Source organism: Chiloscyllium plagiosum, unplaced genomic scaffold (genome assembly GCF_037043375.1).
Source record: "Chiloscyllium plagiosum isolate Xiang-an unplaced genomic scaffold, Cpla_swu_hap1 HiC_scaffold_43, whole genome shotgun sequence".
NCBI classification, from domain to species: Eukaryota; Metazoa; Chordata; class Chondrichthyes; order Orectolobiformes; family Hemiscylliidae; genus Chiloscyllium; species Chiloscyllium plagiosum.
The window spans coordinates 3,210,200-3,228,187 of NW_028270181.1; the positions used below are offsets into that span (position 1 = coordinate 3,210,200).

The 17,988-nt window shown below is 40.4% G+C and overlaps 1 protein-coding gene across 2 annotated transcripts in view; it reads right to left on the bottom strand.

Moving 5' to 3' along the window:
- Positions 1–17,988, bottom strand: part of LOC122541948 (protein transport protein Sec24C-like) — a 74,150-nt gene that overhangs the window by 24,703 nt on the left and 31,459 nt on the right. The window contains exons 5-9 of one of the 2 annotated variants that reach the window (XM_087982432.1): positions 17,362–17,805; positions 13,183–13,307; positions 10,757–10,825; positions 9,320–9,431; positions 8,249–8,376 (exon numbers count right to left, since the gene is read on the bottom strand). In XM_087982432.1, coding sequence (XP_087838558.1) covers positions 8,249–8,376; positions 9,320–9,431; positions 10,757–10,825; positions 13,183–13,307; positions 17,362–17,805 — 878 coding nt within the window. The remainder of the gene's footprint in view (positions 1–8,248; positions 8,377–9,319; positions 9,432–10,756; positions 10,826–13,182; positions 13,308–17,361; positions 17,806–17,988) is intronic. The other variant, XM_087982433.1, reaches the window with a different exon arrangement.

The window sequence follows — 17,988 nt, forward strand, 5'->3', positions numbered from 1 at the left end:
TCACCAGTTTCCTCATTTCCCCTCCCCCCAGCCTGTCTCAGTCAAATCCATCAAATTCAGCACCGCCTTCCTAACCTGCAATCTTCTTCCCGACCTCTCCGCCCCCACCCCAGTCTGACCTATCACCCTCACCTTGACCTCTTTCCACCTATCACATTTCCGACGCCCCTCCCCCAAGTGCCTCCTCCCTACCTTTTATCTTAGCCTGCTGGACCAACTTTCCTCATTCCTGAAGAAGGGCTAATGCCCGAAACGTCGATTCTCCTGTTCCCTAGATGCTGCCTGACCTGCTGCGCTTTTCCAGCAACACATTTCCATCTCTGATCTCCAGCATCTGCAGACCTCACTTTCTCCATCATTAATATTGACCTGACCACCAGATAAATATTTCTTCCTTACGGATACCATTATGGGCAGGCAGGGTCTCATTTAAGTCTCTTTCAACAGCGTGCACCTCTGACAACAGAGTACTCAATGGCAGCCAAAATTTACTCAAGTCACTGAAGTGATGAAAGGTCACTATGCCGAAATATTAGCTGGGTTTGTCTTTGGATACTGCCCACCCTTCCAAATATTCCCAGCATGTTCACCTCAACTCAATTAGCGAGTCTGCCACTGCTGTCTGCCCCTGGTAACTATGCATGCATCTGGTTTTACATTTGCCCATATTCCATTCAACACACTTGTTCTGAATGTGCGTAGAATTTGACTTGCTGTTAGCTGGGATATTTACTGTGGTTGTTTTATTCAGATTCCTCTTCTGCACCTCATTACTTTCTTAGTATAGCCATGCTGATACCAGACAACAGATTTTCACTTTTTATTGAATTTGCCTTTTCGTTCTGCTAAATACTGAATTTTAACTAAAAAACAAAAGAACTGTGGATGTTATAAATCAGAAACTAACACAAAAGTTGCTGGAAAAGCTTAGCAGATCTGACAGCATCTAGGTAAAGAAATCAGAGTTAACATTTTGGTTCCAGTGACCCTTCCTCAGAACTTCCTCAGTTTCTATTCACAGATGTTGCCAGACCAATAAGCTTTTCCAGCAATTTTTGTTTTTGTTGCTGAATTTTAACTCATTTGTTGATTACAGCTGCTTAATTACATCAGTGAAGCAGCCTTTTAAGTATATGTTTTGTACCAACTATTCTAGAAATACTTCCCATTGTTCACTCGTTGGTTCATAGTTCAGCAAAGTTCACTTACATCCTACCACTTGACATTACTTAAATTTAAAACCTTGGTCTGTGATTCATGGTGCCACACCCACCACCAATCTCTCAGTTCACAAGATGCTCCTGTTCTGTCAAATTCTGGTTCAGTACTCATTAATACAACACGGGGCCTATGGTTTAGTTGGTGCTAAAACACTCAAGGAACTTATCCTAAGTACACCGAGTGCCAAAACAACCCTATCTTTGTCAAGAAATAAATGCAATCACATAGGCCGAGCTCATCACATTAAAAGGAAGATTTAATTGTTTCATTGAGTAGAAAAATACTCCAGTACTACATATTTTTCTGCCCAGGCCAACTCAATTACTGGATTATGCAAGGTAAATAACAAAACTTACTGTACTACATTGGATAGAGCAGAACATTTCAGACATTTATTTCTTTGAAATGAATCAGAGTTTCCGTTAGAAATTAATTTTTCGATTTTCATGGGTCACAAAGCAATTACAAGCCCAACAACTAATTCAATTCAGGTCACTCTTAGCTGGACTGGGGCAAATATCCTCAGGATGAGATTCATGAGTACTGATGGCAGAGTTTAAACTAGCTTGTCAGGAGAATGAAAACTGAAGAGAGAATTCAGAGAATTAAAAGAAAGCTGATTATGGGATGTAGAAGAGGTATAGGTGAAAGGTGGAAAACTACAGAAACAAATCCTAGAATCAACCAGACCGAAACTGGAGAATAGTGTTAAAAAGGTAGAATTAAAAGCACTCAAGACAAAAAGCATAGACAACAAACTAGGTCAACTTACGGTGCTAGGAGTAAAATATGATTTATTTACCATTATGGAGACATGACTGCAGGGTGACCAAGACTGGGAACTGAAGATTAAACAATATTTCATACTTAGGAGGGACAGGAAGAATGGAACAGTAGATGGTGTAGTGTTGATAATCAAGGATGGGACTAATACATTCGTGGGGGAAGATCTTGGATCAAAAGAACAGGATGTTTGGAGGATTAAGAAACAGAATGGGGTGGTACATAATGGTAGGAGTGATTTCTAACTTGCCAAATTGTAAGTATAATGCAGGAGGACATGGTATAAAATATGGAATTAGAGTTGCATGTAGTAATGAAAACACAGCAATTTTGGGTAACTTCAATCTATAGAGATTGGGTAAACTGAGCGAAATCTGATGCTAAGAATTCCTGGAACATATACGACATTCTGCAGCAATATGTTGAGGAACAAACTTGGGTACAAGCTTTTTTGGATCCAGTATTATTCAATGAAAATGGGTTAACTTTGTTTTGTAAAACAGTCATTCACAACCCTATGAGGAAAAAAGCTCAGCTTGGATTTAAATTATATTTCCCTTATTTTTAAAATTGTACTCCCTGGTTCTATGCTGTCCAACAACGGCCAACATCTAACCTATATCAAACGGTCTATTCCTTTAAACGTTTTGGTGAGGTCACCTCTCATACTTCTACCGTATAATGCCCAGTTTGCCCAATCGCTTTTGATGGGACTGGTCATTGCAACTTAAGATACAATGGAGCAAAACGTTAGCACTTCTGTACTGAAATCCTCTTGCAATAGAAGCTAGTCCAGCAACTTTTGCTCATCTTCTATTGCCCATATGGCACTTAAGAGACAACTTTGTGGATGTGGAGTTGAATGTAGATCAGACCAGGTGGAACGGTACCTTTACTGTGTTCCATAAAACAAATGAATGAACCAGATGGGATTTAATGACAATTAATAGTGCCGTTGTCTAACATTTTATGCCAGATTTTTTTTAAACCAAATTTCTTCATCGCTATGGTGGGATTCAAACCCATGGCTCCAGAATCTGGAGTTCTGGATTATTAGTCCAATGACAAGGTCCCCTAGGGATTGGTAGATAAGCAAGATGATGGAGGCATTCCATAAATATTGAGGGGAGGCCCTGCAGATTTACGCACAGCAGAAATCCAAATGTCTGAAGTTGAGAGGTAGTGGTTTGAGAGTATTTAATTTTAATCGTTACCAGTTTAACCATGCAATCATACGAACTCAAGGCTTGTAAGTCAACCTTTAGAAGCTTCAAAAAATCCTTCCAGAAGTTGGGGCAAATCACGACTTATATCCAAGTAAATATGTGAAGCACCAGTGTTGCCACAGGATGACCTATTTCTATGTTTTAGTCACTACACGCAGCCTGTGCCCAGTGGACTTGTCTTAAATATATCACCATCATTTTGGCAATACTGCCTGCATTGCCTGTTTGACCCCATGTAAAGCAAGTATAATCCCTAAAAATGTATCTTTGAACTTAAAATGCTGACGCTAATTATGTCCTTAATTACACATTCACATGGTTATCTTGTTCAGCTCATCTCAGTATTCTGTTTGTCTACTGTGTATGCTGATTAAGTCTAGATTTTTTTAAAATGCTATTTTGTGAAAATTGTTGTTATCCCCAGAGTAATTCAGTTTCTAAAGGAGGACCAGTGCTTTTTGAAAACGTATCTTGAAAAGCTTTTCTCAGAAAAATGTTGATTCACTAAGTTATCAAACAAGATAATGGGGGGGGGCGTCTGTGGTTGATTGTATAAAAGGAGAGTTTTCATTGAAAAGATGATCATAGATTGAAACAGGTCAGCTGCACAGTGTTAAGACCTGGATTGTGCTATGGCCACTGAGAACTTGTATTTCTTAGGCCAGAATCCCACTGAAAATTGTATTGTTTAGATTAAGATTCACTCTGGTTAAGGCTCTAGGGCTTAAGGTGAGAGGGGAAAGATTTAAAAGGGACCCAAGGGGCAACATTTTCACAAGGAGAACGGTGTACATGTGGAATGAAGTACCAGAGGAAGTGTAGCAGATACATGGATTGGAAAGGTTTCGAGATGTGGGCCAAAGGCAGGCGAATGGGACTAGTTCAGTTTAGGAAACCTGAATGATGATTTGGGCTGAAGGCATGGATGATTTGGGCTGAAGGGCCTGTTTCCGTGCCTTATACATCATGACTATGAGATCATCACCATGTCACATGCCTATTTCAGGTTTTAGGAGGCTTTTGATCCAGTCCCACACAGGTGATCAACAAACAAAGTTACACCCATGGATGGGGAAAATTTAGTAAAATGAACTGCAGATTGGTTAACAGGCAGAAAGCAGAGAGTAAGATTAAATGGGTCATTATCAGATTTGCAGGCTGTGGTCAGTAAGGTATGAACTTTTTAACTAAGGATTCCATCACACAGTGATTTTCCCATTCGCTCTGGCAGATGGCAAAGAACAATTAATAAAACTCTGCCTTTTCAAAGCAAAACAGCATTTGCCATTACACAGAATTTCTTGTTCAGAGGTGCCAGAATCCTTCATTCCCTTCTAACTGACACAAGAGAGTGATCAACATACACCTGGGAGTAACACAACCCTTGAGTTGACTGCGCCATTTTGTGTTTCAAGTTACCAATCATGCTCCAAACTTGTTTTTAGTTCTTTGTTACGTTGTTTGTTTGTCAATGTCGAACATTTAGGATATTCTCTCTGCTTTCTTCACTTGTAAAGCACTGTGACATGCATATGGAATAAACTAGGGTATAATCAGACAAAATAACTTCTGTGATTTGGAGAAAAGGTGAGCAGCTAGAAACCTAAACTGTTATAGTATACACAGTTATGACATGTGACAGCATACAATGATAGTACAACAGACAGTTTGTGCACATTTTTACATCATTTCATTGGGAAATAGTCACCAGTTACTGTTGTATACTACTGCAAGCAGGGTCAAAAATGTAATGACTGAAAATCAATTATCAGTATTGATTCCACAATGCTTTTAACAGAGACGTCACTAATCTCTATGAAATAACAGGCATTTATTGAATGTCTTTAAAGAAGTAAAATATCCCAATATACTTCACTAGAACATACTCAGACAAAGGTTGATCCTAAATCTACCTTTGACCAGCTTAAAGCCTGTGAATGCTACCTAGTGGTCATGGTTTCACAAGAATAGACTTTTAATTCTTCAGTGGCCAACTCCTTTCAAATAAGGGCAAGGAAGTGGATACTTACAAAGTCATGGCGGTATTAAGCTAGTTTCTTCTAAATTGGTGCCTCAAAATAATTGCATATTCATGGACAGACTGCCAGAGTTTTTACAATAGCAGTTAACGATTGACCTCAAACACTTTCACATGTACTATCCTGGAAGCACGGACATTGTAACTTTTCAGGCATTCCAATCCAAAATTTCTTCCTAATTCCACAAAAAGAAAAATGCAATCCACGTGGACTGTGTTAACCACACCTAACAAGAGCATGACCCAGGAATTCAAAACGTCCAAATGAAAATGTGCTGATACAACCTCCAGAGCCTGGTGTCACTTACAGTTTATGGATTTATCTCAACAGCTGCACCAAACAAAATGGAACTATTGTTGTCACAGAGAACTTCAACTAAAGAAAACTTTGATAATATGAAAAGCTGCAAATCCCAAGTGACATTGACAGCAAAGGATTCATCACTCGTGCGAAATTGACAGCAAAAGTGGCCAGTTAGGACTTTAGAGTAAAGCAATGTGCCTAATGCACAATTTTTAATTTCACAAAAATATGTTTCAGAGATTCAATTTATAGATTAATTTTCCACCACATACTAACCTGTTGAAAAGGAAGTTAAATTTACAATAGTTTTCGCAGCTTCAAATGCCTTGCAACCATACAGAATGTAATTCTACATGCTGGCAACCACACAGACCTACCCACATGCAATCAGATCAAATTTCATCAGCACATTGCAGAATGATGGAAAATTCTGATTTAGAGGTGGAATGAGCTGCTCAGAATGAAACATAATTGGAGGATACCATATCATCTCAAACAAAATCCAACGTTGCCTGCTTTAATGGAGGATGAAGAGTGGGTCAGATACAAGATGAAAGGGAAGGAAAGTGTGAGGAGAATTTGTGAAGGATAAAAATGGAGAAGCAGTCGTCAGGGGAGAAACTGGTAGAAAGAAATATAAAGATCGAACAAAGGAGACACGAGAAGAAACAAAGCAAGGAGAAAAATAATTTCCTGTGTATTTATAGCCAGAAAATCCTTCCTCAGATAAGGAAGCCAAAAATACAGTCAATACTCCAAATGTAGTCTCACCAAGGCCCAGCATAATTGCAGCAAGGTATTGCAGCTCCTGTATTCAACTCCTCTTGCTATGAAGGCCAACATACCAGCAGCCTTCTTCACAGCTTGTTACACTTGCTTGTTTGCTCTCAGTGACTGATATAGGATACCCAAGTCTTGTTGCAACTCCTCTTTCCCGATCTATTGCCATTCAGATAATAATCTGAATGTTGTCTTGCCCAAAATGGATAATCTCACATTTATCCACATTATACTTCACCTACCATGCATTTTTTTCACTCACTCAACTTGTCCAAATCACAATGAAACAGCTCTAAACTCTGAATCTAGAGATTTTGAGGAGGCATTGCTGATGGCATTTCTCTAGCATTCTTGTGTGTTGCTGATACAGTGTCCAGGTTTTACTTTCATACAGGTGTGCGGTGACAACTGCTCTGTTTCATTGGAGCTTTTGTTCGTTTGTGGAGGTTTTGGTATCAACCACAAACTGTGATAGATTGTAGAAGGCAGAGCTGGTGCAGTCAATCCAATATTGCACCTCTTTGTCAATGGTAGTCTTTTCAGAGACTGGGACTGCTTTAGAGTTTTGATTGGCAACATTCAAAGACAGGCCAAGTTTCTTGCATGCAGAATTGAAGAGTTCGAGATTAGTTTGCAAATCCAGTACAGAATATGAATTAATGCAATGAGGTATAAACAGTGGATAATGATTGTGCTCAACTTTGATTGCTACTGTACCAAAACTACGCTACGGTTAATCAAAGATGTTTCATTAAGGTGATATTTAATTCTGATACTGGAGCGCTGATTTTTGATGAGGTAAATAACCGCTGTCAGACAGATTTTCATAAAAATTAATGAGATGAGGGCATTGCTGGTTAGGCTGGCATTTATTACCTATCTCTAATTGCCGAGAAGGCAGTTAAGAGTAAAACACACTGATGAGTGTCTGAAGTCACACTAAGGCCAGACCACGAAGAGTGTTAGATTTCCTTCCCAAGAGGACACCAGTGTAGCAGGTGGGTTTTCAACAACTATCAGCTGTGGTTCCATGGTTACCATCAGGCTACCTTTTAATTCCAGATTTTCGTTAACTCAAATTTTATCATCTGCCACAATCTGACTCAAACCTATTCTGGTTTATTATCCCAGTGACATTATTGTTAGGCCACCTGGGCAAAGTATAAGAGCTATCACACAGTCTTGCTTAACCTTAGGATAGATTTTGAAGGCATCTGTTTCAGATCTCCCACTCAGGGAAGTTGTTAATTGTGGGGACATGATGAAATCTCTTGGGCTTCCAAATCTTTGGAATACTATCAATACAGATTTGCAATTTTCGAAGTGAAATGCTTTCATCGGGTCAATGATGCAATGAAGAATTTCTGGTATTGATATTGACCTTTGTCTTGGGTTAGGCAATGTTGGAGGTTTATTTGGAAAGTGTTAAAGCCACACTGTCTCTGGAAGGATTTTCTCACCCACAGGATGGTTATCAATATATTCCCTGATATGAATTAGACGGATAATTTCCAGAGCATGATCCCTCTCCTCTCTTTACATTCCTGAGTTTGGACAGGGAGAAGAGCTACTACTACCAAATACGTGAAGTCTTGATGTCTCCATAGTGGTAGCTGTTACTCTCTAGGCTGACCCAGAACTGTGTATAACAATTCACACACGTATCACCAATGGGAGAGCTGTAATGATCAAACAGATCAAACATAACCAAGCCAATGACCCCTAAAGTAATCCAACTGAGATATTCAAAGTTGAAGGATTTTTGCTTACAAGACCCCATGCTTTTGTCCGACACACATATGCTGAGAAGTGGAAAGTAAATCAAGACAATTGTAAGAATACACCCTTCCGAAAAGAAAAACTGAAACATGTGGAAGAATGCAATGCAGTAATTACCTCATCAGCTGGTAATGTAGCAAGTGGTTTAATGACTGCAGTAAGGGGAACTTGGCACTGCTTTGCCATATCTGAAGTGCAAGGAAGATTATAAGCCGCACATCGAATAAATCGAGGACTTGAATTCCCTGCAAAACAAGCACAAACAAGTCATTTTTTAAAAAATATACTACTGCTCCTGCTTCGTAATGCAGAACTTAATTATTGCTGAATTTTTTTTTTCTTCTTTCATGGGCTGTTGGTACTGCTGGCTGAGCCAACATTTATTTGCCCATTCCTAACTGCCCAGAAGAGTCAATCACATTGCGATAAACATGGAGCCAGAGAAGCCAGAACAAGTTTGGGACAGCAGAAATCCTTCCTAAGGCACATTTATGAGCCAGATAGATTTGTTTTTAATGACATCAATCATGAGTACATGATCACCATTGGGTTATCTTTTTATTTTGACTTTTATTGAATTCAAATTTCACCATCTGCCAAGGTGGGATTCAAACGCAGGCACTCAGAACATTCAGAATTACTAGTCTAGCAATATTGCCATTTTGCCACTTATCTTTTCCTTTTTTACTTGTCAGGATAAACACAAGAATGCCAAATTTCAAACAGAGGAAATTGTCATGCAGAAGAGGTTATTGACTGGGTGGCACTTGACTCTGGCCAAGGCATTACCACGGAGAAAGCAATGGAAAAGTATCAGCTTTCAGGCAGATCAAACACAACTTGAGGCTTGAAATATCCTCTTTGCTTGCAGAGAGGGCATCCCTGCATATGCATGTACACAGTCACTTAGCTGAAAAAAAGTCATCAATCAGGCTACAGTGTGACACACTTGCATGGACTAGAAGCCACGTATTAAAACAGCTGAACCTTGCAGACAGAAAGAGCAGGTGTACGCACTGTCTTCTCCAAGTCAAAAAAAAAGACAGCTTGCTCTGGTTCTCTTCTCAGGACAAAGTCTTGCCAATCAGAGCAAATATCAAGGTAGCCAACTCCAGTGACAAAACATTTACTTTGGCGGTTTTCACAAAGCAAAATACTGAAGATGTTAAAGAGTCTTAAGGATGTTACCTTGGTCTTTTACCACAAAGTCAGTAGTCACAAGTGGTGGAACTTGACCTCTCACACCGGTTGAGAATGGTTCAGTTCCTCTGTTTGACTTATCATCTTCAATCACTTGGATCTGTCAAAGTGTACAATACATTTCAAACTGTCATTCAATAAAACACAAAAACAAGTCTTTCAGTTGTGGAGATATCTAAGTAGCTGGTTGGAAAAGGACCTAAGTGGACATTATGATCACATATGACTGAACAAACAGAGTTTCCCAAGCAATTCAGTAAACAAACAATCCTGCTGCAATCCTGCACAAGAGGCCAGAATAAATCCAGGTGTGATTTCTCATATGTACTAAGTTAGCTGACCTCAGCCAGAGCAGGTGGGACCACAGCTGGTTTCATAATGCCTAGGGAAGAGGAAGAAATTAACACAGACTTCAAACTCTGAAGACTGTTCACTGGTTGCTGCTAGGTGCATGGGTCAGCGTCAAGTAAGCAGGAGAGAAAAGTTTCCAGTAAGTGGAATGGAAAGTAGAAATTTGTAGTAGAGGGAAAAATGCAAACATTTGACTTGAATTGAGCACAGCTGATTAGTACCTTATATTGTTTTTCTGTCAAAAACAACTCCAAAGATTATTGAGTAACTGCAATGCTCTCCAAGAGCTAAGAGGCTCTCAATGAGCACTACTAAAAACATTTGTAACAAGTAAATCCATTTATCGTGTTCATTAAACCGAGCCAAATTTACATTCTGAAATTCAGTATTGAAGCACAAATGACTCATACAGCTTTCTGAGCAGGCACATGCTGTTAAGATGCAGCAACAGAATATTGCCGTAAGTTATTTCATAAAATCCACTTTAATATTATTCAACCAGTTTTCTAAGTCTGATGCAACTACTAAACAATGGTAGCAAGTATTACAATAGAGTTGCTAGCTCTTGCATGTGACTTGGGAGGCAGAAAGACTATGTGGAAGGGCTAAAATGGGCTGCATTACTTGAAAAGGATATTTATGCAACTGCAAACAACAGTGACAGCTTACCAAATAAAAGTTAGTTTAAATGTGTGACACCAACTAAGACCACAAATACTCACTAAGCTGAAGAAACAAGTTTAGATTGGATTTTCAGCAATCCTGTTTTATCTACCACTGTCTGTAAGGTACCAAAGTAGATCACCAGGTTAATTTGCTCAAACATTAACCAATCCAAAAATTATTGATACTGTCAGAAAGATTTATACTGTAAGAATTCACCTTTGTGTAGTTATTTTACTGACACAGCATTGTCGTATTACAAAATAAGCTGGAGACAAAGTGCAATTAAACTGACAAGATTTTGTGACCTTACAGCACATTTGTCACATATAGAGCAACATGCCTTTTAGAATGAAAAGCAAAGGCAGGAATGAAGGTGGTAACAGCACACGAACATACAAGCAGACTTACTGGACTAGGAATTGCATCTGGATCTATTCTATGTCTTGTTTTCTGTTGAGGTGGCAGTTCATTAAGTTGCTTAAAAAGGCACAAATGAGCAGCAAAACAGGAGAGAAACAGAACAGTAACAGTTGTTACTTCTATCTTCCCACATGAATGGTGCCACATTAGCAAGTCCTTTGACATACGTTTACACATACATCATTGCACATGCAACCTGTGTTATTCAGTTAGACTGGTTATCTATCATTTCTATGCATTATGCAGGCCTGTTCACATTCCCACAGCTTTAATATTAAAAAGCTCAATATTCAAAAGTATTCTGGCTCGAATGATAATTTCATAAATAAAATAAAAGCGTTAGCATTTCAACTCTAACTGTCTGATTGTGTTAACTCAAAAACCTGACAGAAGTAAATTTTTAAACTGAAATACTGATAGATAATAGCATTTAGTTCAAACTTATTTGATATCAAGCTTTCATGCCCCTTTTTATTTTCCTTTTCAATGTCTTGCAAGGTAATTACCCAAATACATCCAGCGTTCAGAATTGTCCACAGACGTTGGAGCATCTACAATTGTTAATTAGATGCATAAAAGTGACTCCAGCAGAGGAACTTCACTAACCCCTTCCCAGGTTGAGAAGTTTTAATAGTTCAAGCACTTTAACCAGAATTTACTTCCAAGAAGCTTGTCAAGATTGCATGACAGGCCAAAGGAAAATCTGCAATGGATCGTTTACTACCTTCTCCCCAAAACTTCCAATGGAGTTTCCCCTGCTCATGTCAACTCCTGACTTCATTACAACACCACAATCTTGTTGGATACCATTTTGTTCCTATCCCTGTAAATGGATCAGTAAGCCGAGTGTTGCAGGTGACTGACAGCATATTACTTTGAGCCAAAGCAAATCAAGAACACAGCCATACCTTTCTCATAAACTGGACAGGATACCCCAAAAAAAAGGCTTGTGATCATTGTTTTCATGAGTCTTGAATAAAACTGTTGAATTAAAAGCTTTACAGCATCACATTGATTACCATTTAATTCAACAATCCAGTATAACCCTTAAGTCTCACCAAAATTTAAATGATTCAAGTTCTTATCTTCACTACCCTAACAAAACTCTATCAGGCACTGATCACTAGCTTCCCCTCTCACCCTAAAGTAATCTTGAATCAACTTAATCAACTATGGATTCCCCACATTAACAGTTTTGCTTAAATGACTAATAAATGTCTCATTACATCACCATGGGTTACATGTCATATACACAAATAAACCAACATTGGTAGCACAGGAAGTTGCAACTAGAGATAACTACTGAATACCTGCTTCAGGCTCAGACTTGCTCTTAAGCCTGACTGATTCCACAAGCAGTTTCCTGCTCTTCCCTCTGGCTCCCATTCTCATGAGGAGTGAGAAGCAAGGATACAGAGGGGTGAGAAGACAGAATGAACACTGAACTTAGAGTTAACAGAAGAACAGGACTGAACAAAGATGGTCAACTAATCACAGGGTGCATGGCACCAGGCTAGCTGTGGGGCAACAGGCTTGAAGAGACTGCAACCCAGGCAACCAGAAAGAGAGGCAGAGAAGGGTTAGGATTCTTAGAGTTGACAAAAAGAACGAACTCGGGAGTCCAGAAATGTTGACGCACCAGGAAAAAAAATTAGTCTGCTGTCTACCAGAGTTACAATACCAACCCACCACAAGCAGTGTGTTCAGGCCACCAAGCTGAAGCAGAAGTGACTGCAGACGTTGCCCTCAAGCATAACAACTTTTCAGTGCAGGAACTGTTACTTTGAAGCTGTGTCATTTGCAATGAATTGCACGGTTATGATATTTTGCATTGCACAAAATCAAATTTCCAAACAGAAGTGCAAACATGTTCAGGAAAACACATGCAAATAAAATACAAAAATTACCTTCAGGTCTCCCAAGTTTGTAAACAATGGACAGATGCAAGCAAATTCTTGTAATAAGCAGAAAAAGAGTATTTTTTATTTCTTTATGGGATGTGAGCATTGCTGACAAACCCAGCAGTTGCTGCCCATCCCTAATCACCCTTGAAGCAGTTAAAAATCAACCCACATTTCTGTGGGTCTGGAATCATGTAGGCCAGACCACATAAGGATGGCAGATTTCCTGCCCTAAAGGACATTAGTGAACGAGATGATTTTACATGCTAATCGATGCTAGTCTTACAGCTACCATTAACAAGAGTAGCTTTAGATTCCAATTTAAGTTGATTGTAAGCTCTATCAATTGGTATTGTGGAATTTGAACCCATGCCCCCAAAGCATTAGCCTAGGATTAAGAGTCCAACGACATTCCCATGAAGCCACCGTCTTCTTCTGAAAACACTGAAACAATTTTATAAACATTAGAATACAACAGCCAGTAAGACAACAGCTACAAATCATGGTCCTTACTGGGCTAGGAATGCTATCTGGGTCCAGCCTTTTCTGCTGTGGTTGGGGTTGACTGGGGTAACTTGGTGCTCCAGTGTAAGGTGCAGCAAAGTTCGGTTGGGGCGACCTCACTTGTCCAAAAGAACCTGAAAGGACATCACAAATCAAGAAAAGCCAAGTAGCAAACAAAACGTGTGTGTATCATAACACCAAGGAATACCTGCAGGATTAATGAGGAATCAGCAAGTTGTAGTGTACAAGTTACCATTGTTCAAAGTCTAATCAGACACACCACTGCTTCCATGAAGTGGATCGCCCAAAAATACATTTGCACAGGTTCACGGGCAAATTGAATACAATCGAATATTCATTTGTGATGGTAAGCAGGACCCAAGGCAGAAATATTCCTAAAGCTTATGGGTACTGAGAGTGAAGTTATTATGTAGTGCAGTGGTAGTGTTCCTATCTCTGAGCCAGAAGGCACAGGGACAAGTTCACCTGTCTCAGAGTGTCACAATATCCAAACAGGTTTATAAGAAACCCGACCAAACAGAAAAATGGAGTAAAAATATCAGAATGGAGGCCATTCAGTCCATCATGTCTGTACTAGTCCTGAGTTATTCAATTAGTCCCACACCCCTGCTTGTTACCCATAGCCCCGCAAATATTTCCCTTAAGTATCTGTCTAATTCTCCTGTTAAATTACTGCTAAATCTTCACTACCCACTCAGGCAGCACATTGCAGGTCAGAACAGTTCAGCATTCAGAAAAACATTCATTCCCACCCTTGGTGTTTCTCAAGCCAATTCATTAATACACTATGCTATACAGAGCATGATTTTTGCTTTAAACATTAATGGGACATGGGTGTCACTGGCTGGACCAGCAGTAATTGCCCATCCCCACTGCCCTGTAGAAGGTGCTGAACTGCCTTCTAAACCGCTGTAGCTTGTGCCCTGCCAATAGACGCAGCAACATCAATGTACTTTAAAGTCAGGTTGGTGGGTATTTGAAAGGAAGTTGCGAGTCCTGGTATTCCAATGTGTCGTCTCTCTTTGCCCTTCTAGACAGTAGTATCAAAGGAACAGTCTATCTTGTAGATCGTGTGCACTGCCGCAACTGAGCATCAGTGGTAGATGGAGTGGATGTGGTGTCAATCAAGCTGGCTGCTTTTTCCTGGATGGTGTTAAGCTCTGAGTGTTGTTGGAGTTGCACTCATCCAGGCAAGGGCAAGTATTCCATCACAATCTTGACTTGGGCCTTATTGATGGTGGACAAGATTTGTGGTATGAGGCAGGGTATAACTTGTCAGAGAATTCCTAATCTCGGACTTGCTCCTGTTGCCACGGGTACTTGTGATTAGTCCAGTTCAGCGTCTGACCAATGGCAACTACTAGGGTGTTGACAGTGGGGCATCTGGAGCAGGTATAGCCATTCAAGGTCAAGGATGGTAACTAGATTCCCAAACTTGGATATTGTCCAGGCCTTACTGTATTCGGACATGAACTGCTTCAGTATCTGAGTGATTGCAAATGGCACGGAACATTACACGGTCAACATCAAGTTTCCTCACTCTGACCCTACTTCCTCCACAAGGTCAGTGATGAAGCAGTTCAAGATGTTTGGGTCTAGAACACTACCCTGAAGAACTTGTGCAGAAATGCTCTGGAACTGTGAAGATCTGATCTCCAGCAACCACAACCATCTTCCTTAGCGTGAGGTATGATTGCAGGGCTCCGAATTGCAGCACTCTGTCAAATGTAGCCTTGATGTCAAGGGCAAAAACTCTTACCTCATGTCTGGAATTTAGTTATTTTGTCCATATTTGCACAAAGGCTATAAATGAGGTCAGAAGCTGAGTAGTCCTGGCAGAACCCAAACTGAGCATCAGTGAGATTTTATTTTCATTCATTCACAGAATGTGGGTGTCACTGGTTAGGCCAGCATTTATTGCCCATTCCTAACTGCCCAATCAAATACACTGCTATTGGTCTGGAGTTACTTCCTTCCCGAAAAGATGTCAGTGAACCAGATGAGATTTTCCTCACAATCGGCAATAGTTTCAGGGTCATCATTAGCCCCTTATTTCAGATTATTACTGAATTCAACTACTACCATCCGCCATTGTGGGATGCAAACCCAGGTCCCCAAAACATGATCTGGGCTCTGCATTAATAATAACACTAGGCCATTGCTGAGCAAATAATGTTTGATAGCACTGTTGATGACATCTTCCATCACTTTACTGAGGATCGAGAGCAGATCCGTAATTGTGTGTACAGGACATATGTGGGCTATTTTATACATTGTTAGGTAGATAACAGTGTTGCAGCTGTATTGGGAAAGCTTAACTAGGAGTGCAGCAAGTTCTGGACCATAATGTTAAGGTCAACCATATCTTGATATCATGTGGAGTGAATTGAATTGGCTGAAAACTGTCATTTATGACATTAGGGTTCTCTACAGGACTTGTTACTTCTGGCTGATGACTATTATGAATGCTTCACCCTTATCTTTTGAACTGTTATGGAGGCCCCCATCATTGAGAAGATACTTGTGGAACCTTCTACTTCAGTGCATTATTCAATTGTCGACCATTATTCATAACTAAATGTTTCAAAACTGCAGAGCTTAGATCTGATCTGAACTATTGGTTATGCAATTACCTAGCCTTGTGCTTACAAGTCGCACACAAGTCGCCCTATTTGTAGCTTTGATTAGAGTGGTGCTGGAAAAGCACAGCAGGTCAGGCAGCATCCGAGGAGTAGGAAAATTGATGTTTTGGGAAAAAGCCCTTCATCAGGAATATTCCACACTAATACACCAATCTAATCATGACTCTAATCTCCAGCATCTGCAGTACCCACTTCCATCTATTTGTAGCTTTATCAGGTTGACACCTCATTTTCAGGGATGCCTCACACTGGTCCTGGCATTTCCTGCTGCACTCTTCATTGAAGCAGGGCTGATTGCCTGGCTTGATGGTAATGGTACAGCATGGGATATACTGCGCCGAAGTTGCAGGTTGTGTTTGAGTACAATTCTGCTGATGGCCACACAGTCTCTTAGAGGCCCAATCATGAGATGTTTGACATGTTCACAAATTTATTACATTTTTTAAGGTGATTCAGCCCGACAATATAACAGATGGTGCTCTCAAACTGAAGACAAGATTTTGCCTTAACAAGCACAGGTCAGGCAGCATCCAAACAGCAGGAAAATCGACGGTTCGGGCCAGAGCACCGTGCGAAGGTCATTCCTATCAACAATGTCATGAACACATCTGTGGCATGCTAACTGTTGAGAATGAGAGTCAGTATGTTTTTCCCTCTGATTCCCACACCACCCGCCTCAGAACCAGTCTACCAGCTTTGCACTTGAGGACTCAACTAGTTCAGGGACTTGACAGGGCCTGCAGTCAATGCTGAGGACTCCCAGGACAACACCCTTCTTTATCACCACATCTGCTCAGCTTGTTCTGCCAGTGGGACAGGTCATTGGGATGGTTATGGTAGTGTCTGAGACATCAGTGTCTTAGTCGATGCCAGGTGATCCACCTGGTGTCATTCTTTTTCCTTTCCGAGATGACAATGGCTTGCTTGGCTGTTTCAGAGTCAATTACAATGCTGTGCGTCTGGAGTCGCAGGTATTCTAGACGAGGTAAGGACACTATTTTCCCTCACAAAAGGAGGCTAGTGACATCAACAATGGTTGCACAGTCATCATTATAATTTCTCATGAAGTCACACAGATTGCCATGTGGGTAAAACAAAAGGCTGCATTGGGATAGAGGAATCCGATTGCTCATTTCGAGCATGATGAAAAGCATGTTGAAAATCATCATGTTTTCCTGGCAGCTTCCAATTATTTTGACATGCAGCTGAAGATAACTACCAGAATTTCTAAGGAAGCATGACTTATTTTCACAGCATTCTGCTCCCATTTTTCTGAAATCAAATGTTACAAAACCATTTAACCCCCTACCTTTCCCTGTTAAATGCATAGCTTAGCTAATTGAGTGTTAAATGGAAAATCTAACTTAAATTTGTTCTTTCTTTTGCAAAGCCATTGATAAGATTCATTCAAATTCTACAGGCTCAAATAAGCAGAGTCCAACTTTATAACTTTTCACAAAATACTAGACAGGTTATCCCCAATGCTTCAATCACTGCTCCTGATATTAAGCATATATAAACTTACCATTCTGTTGAGGCGCAAGTCCCTGACTGGGTTGACTTGGATGTGCTTGAAAGCCCTGAGCTGGTGGGCCAGTCACTACCCCTGGCATACCAGACTGAAGACCTGCGGGTCTGTGGTTCAGTTGAGGTGGGTAATGTCCTGTCGGATGCTGGGATGGGGGAAGGCCTGCCTGAGGCTGTCCAGACAGTGGTGGTCCATGCATTACTGGGGGTCTTGGCACCCCAGATGGAGGAAGGAGAGTTGAGCCAGTCAAACCTGTAGATGTGGGAGACGAGGTGAAGGTTGACACTGGGACTGGTTGCCCAGGAAAGGGATGTTGGGGAGGGTTACCACTCTGAGGTACACTCGAGGGAATATTTTGTAGCGGAGTAGGATATTGCGTATACGAAGCTGGACCAGTGAGCGGAAAACTTGTTGTTGTTTGATGATGAGATGTCGGTGGCCCTGTGAAAAGATATTACTGTCAATGGTAATCCCACAGAAGCAGTTCTCAAATGAGACAGGTAATAAGACAACTGGAAATTGTTCCATCATTCTGTATTTCACAGTTTCTATCTTTAGGTGAATACACATTGCTCGCATTAACCAAGAAACAGGAATGGATGTATTTTGAGCAGAATTTGAAGC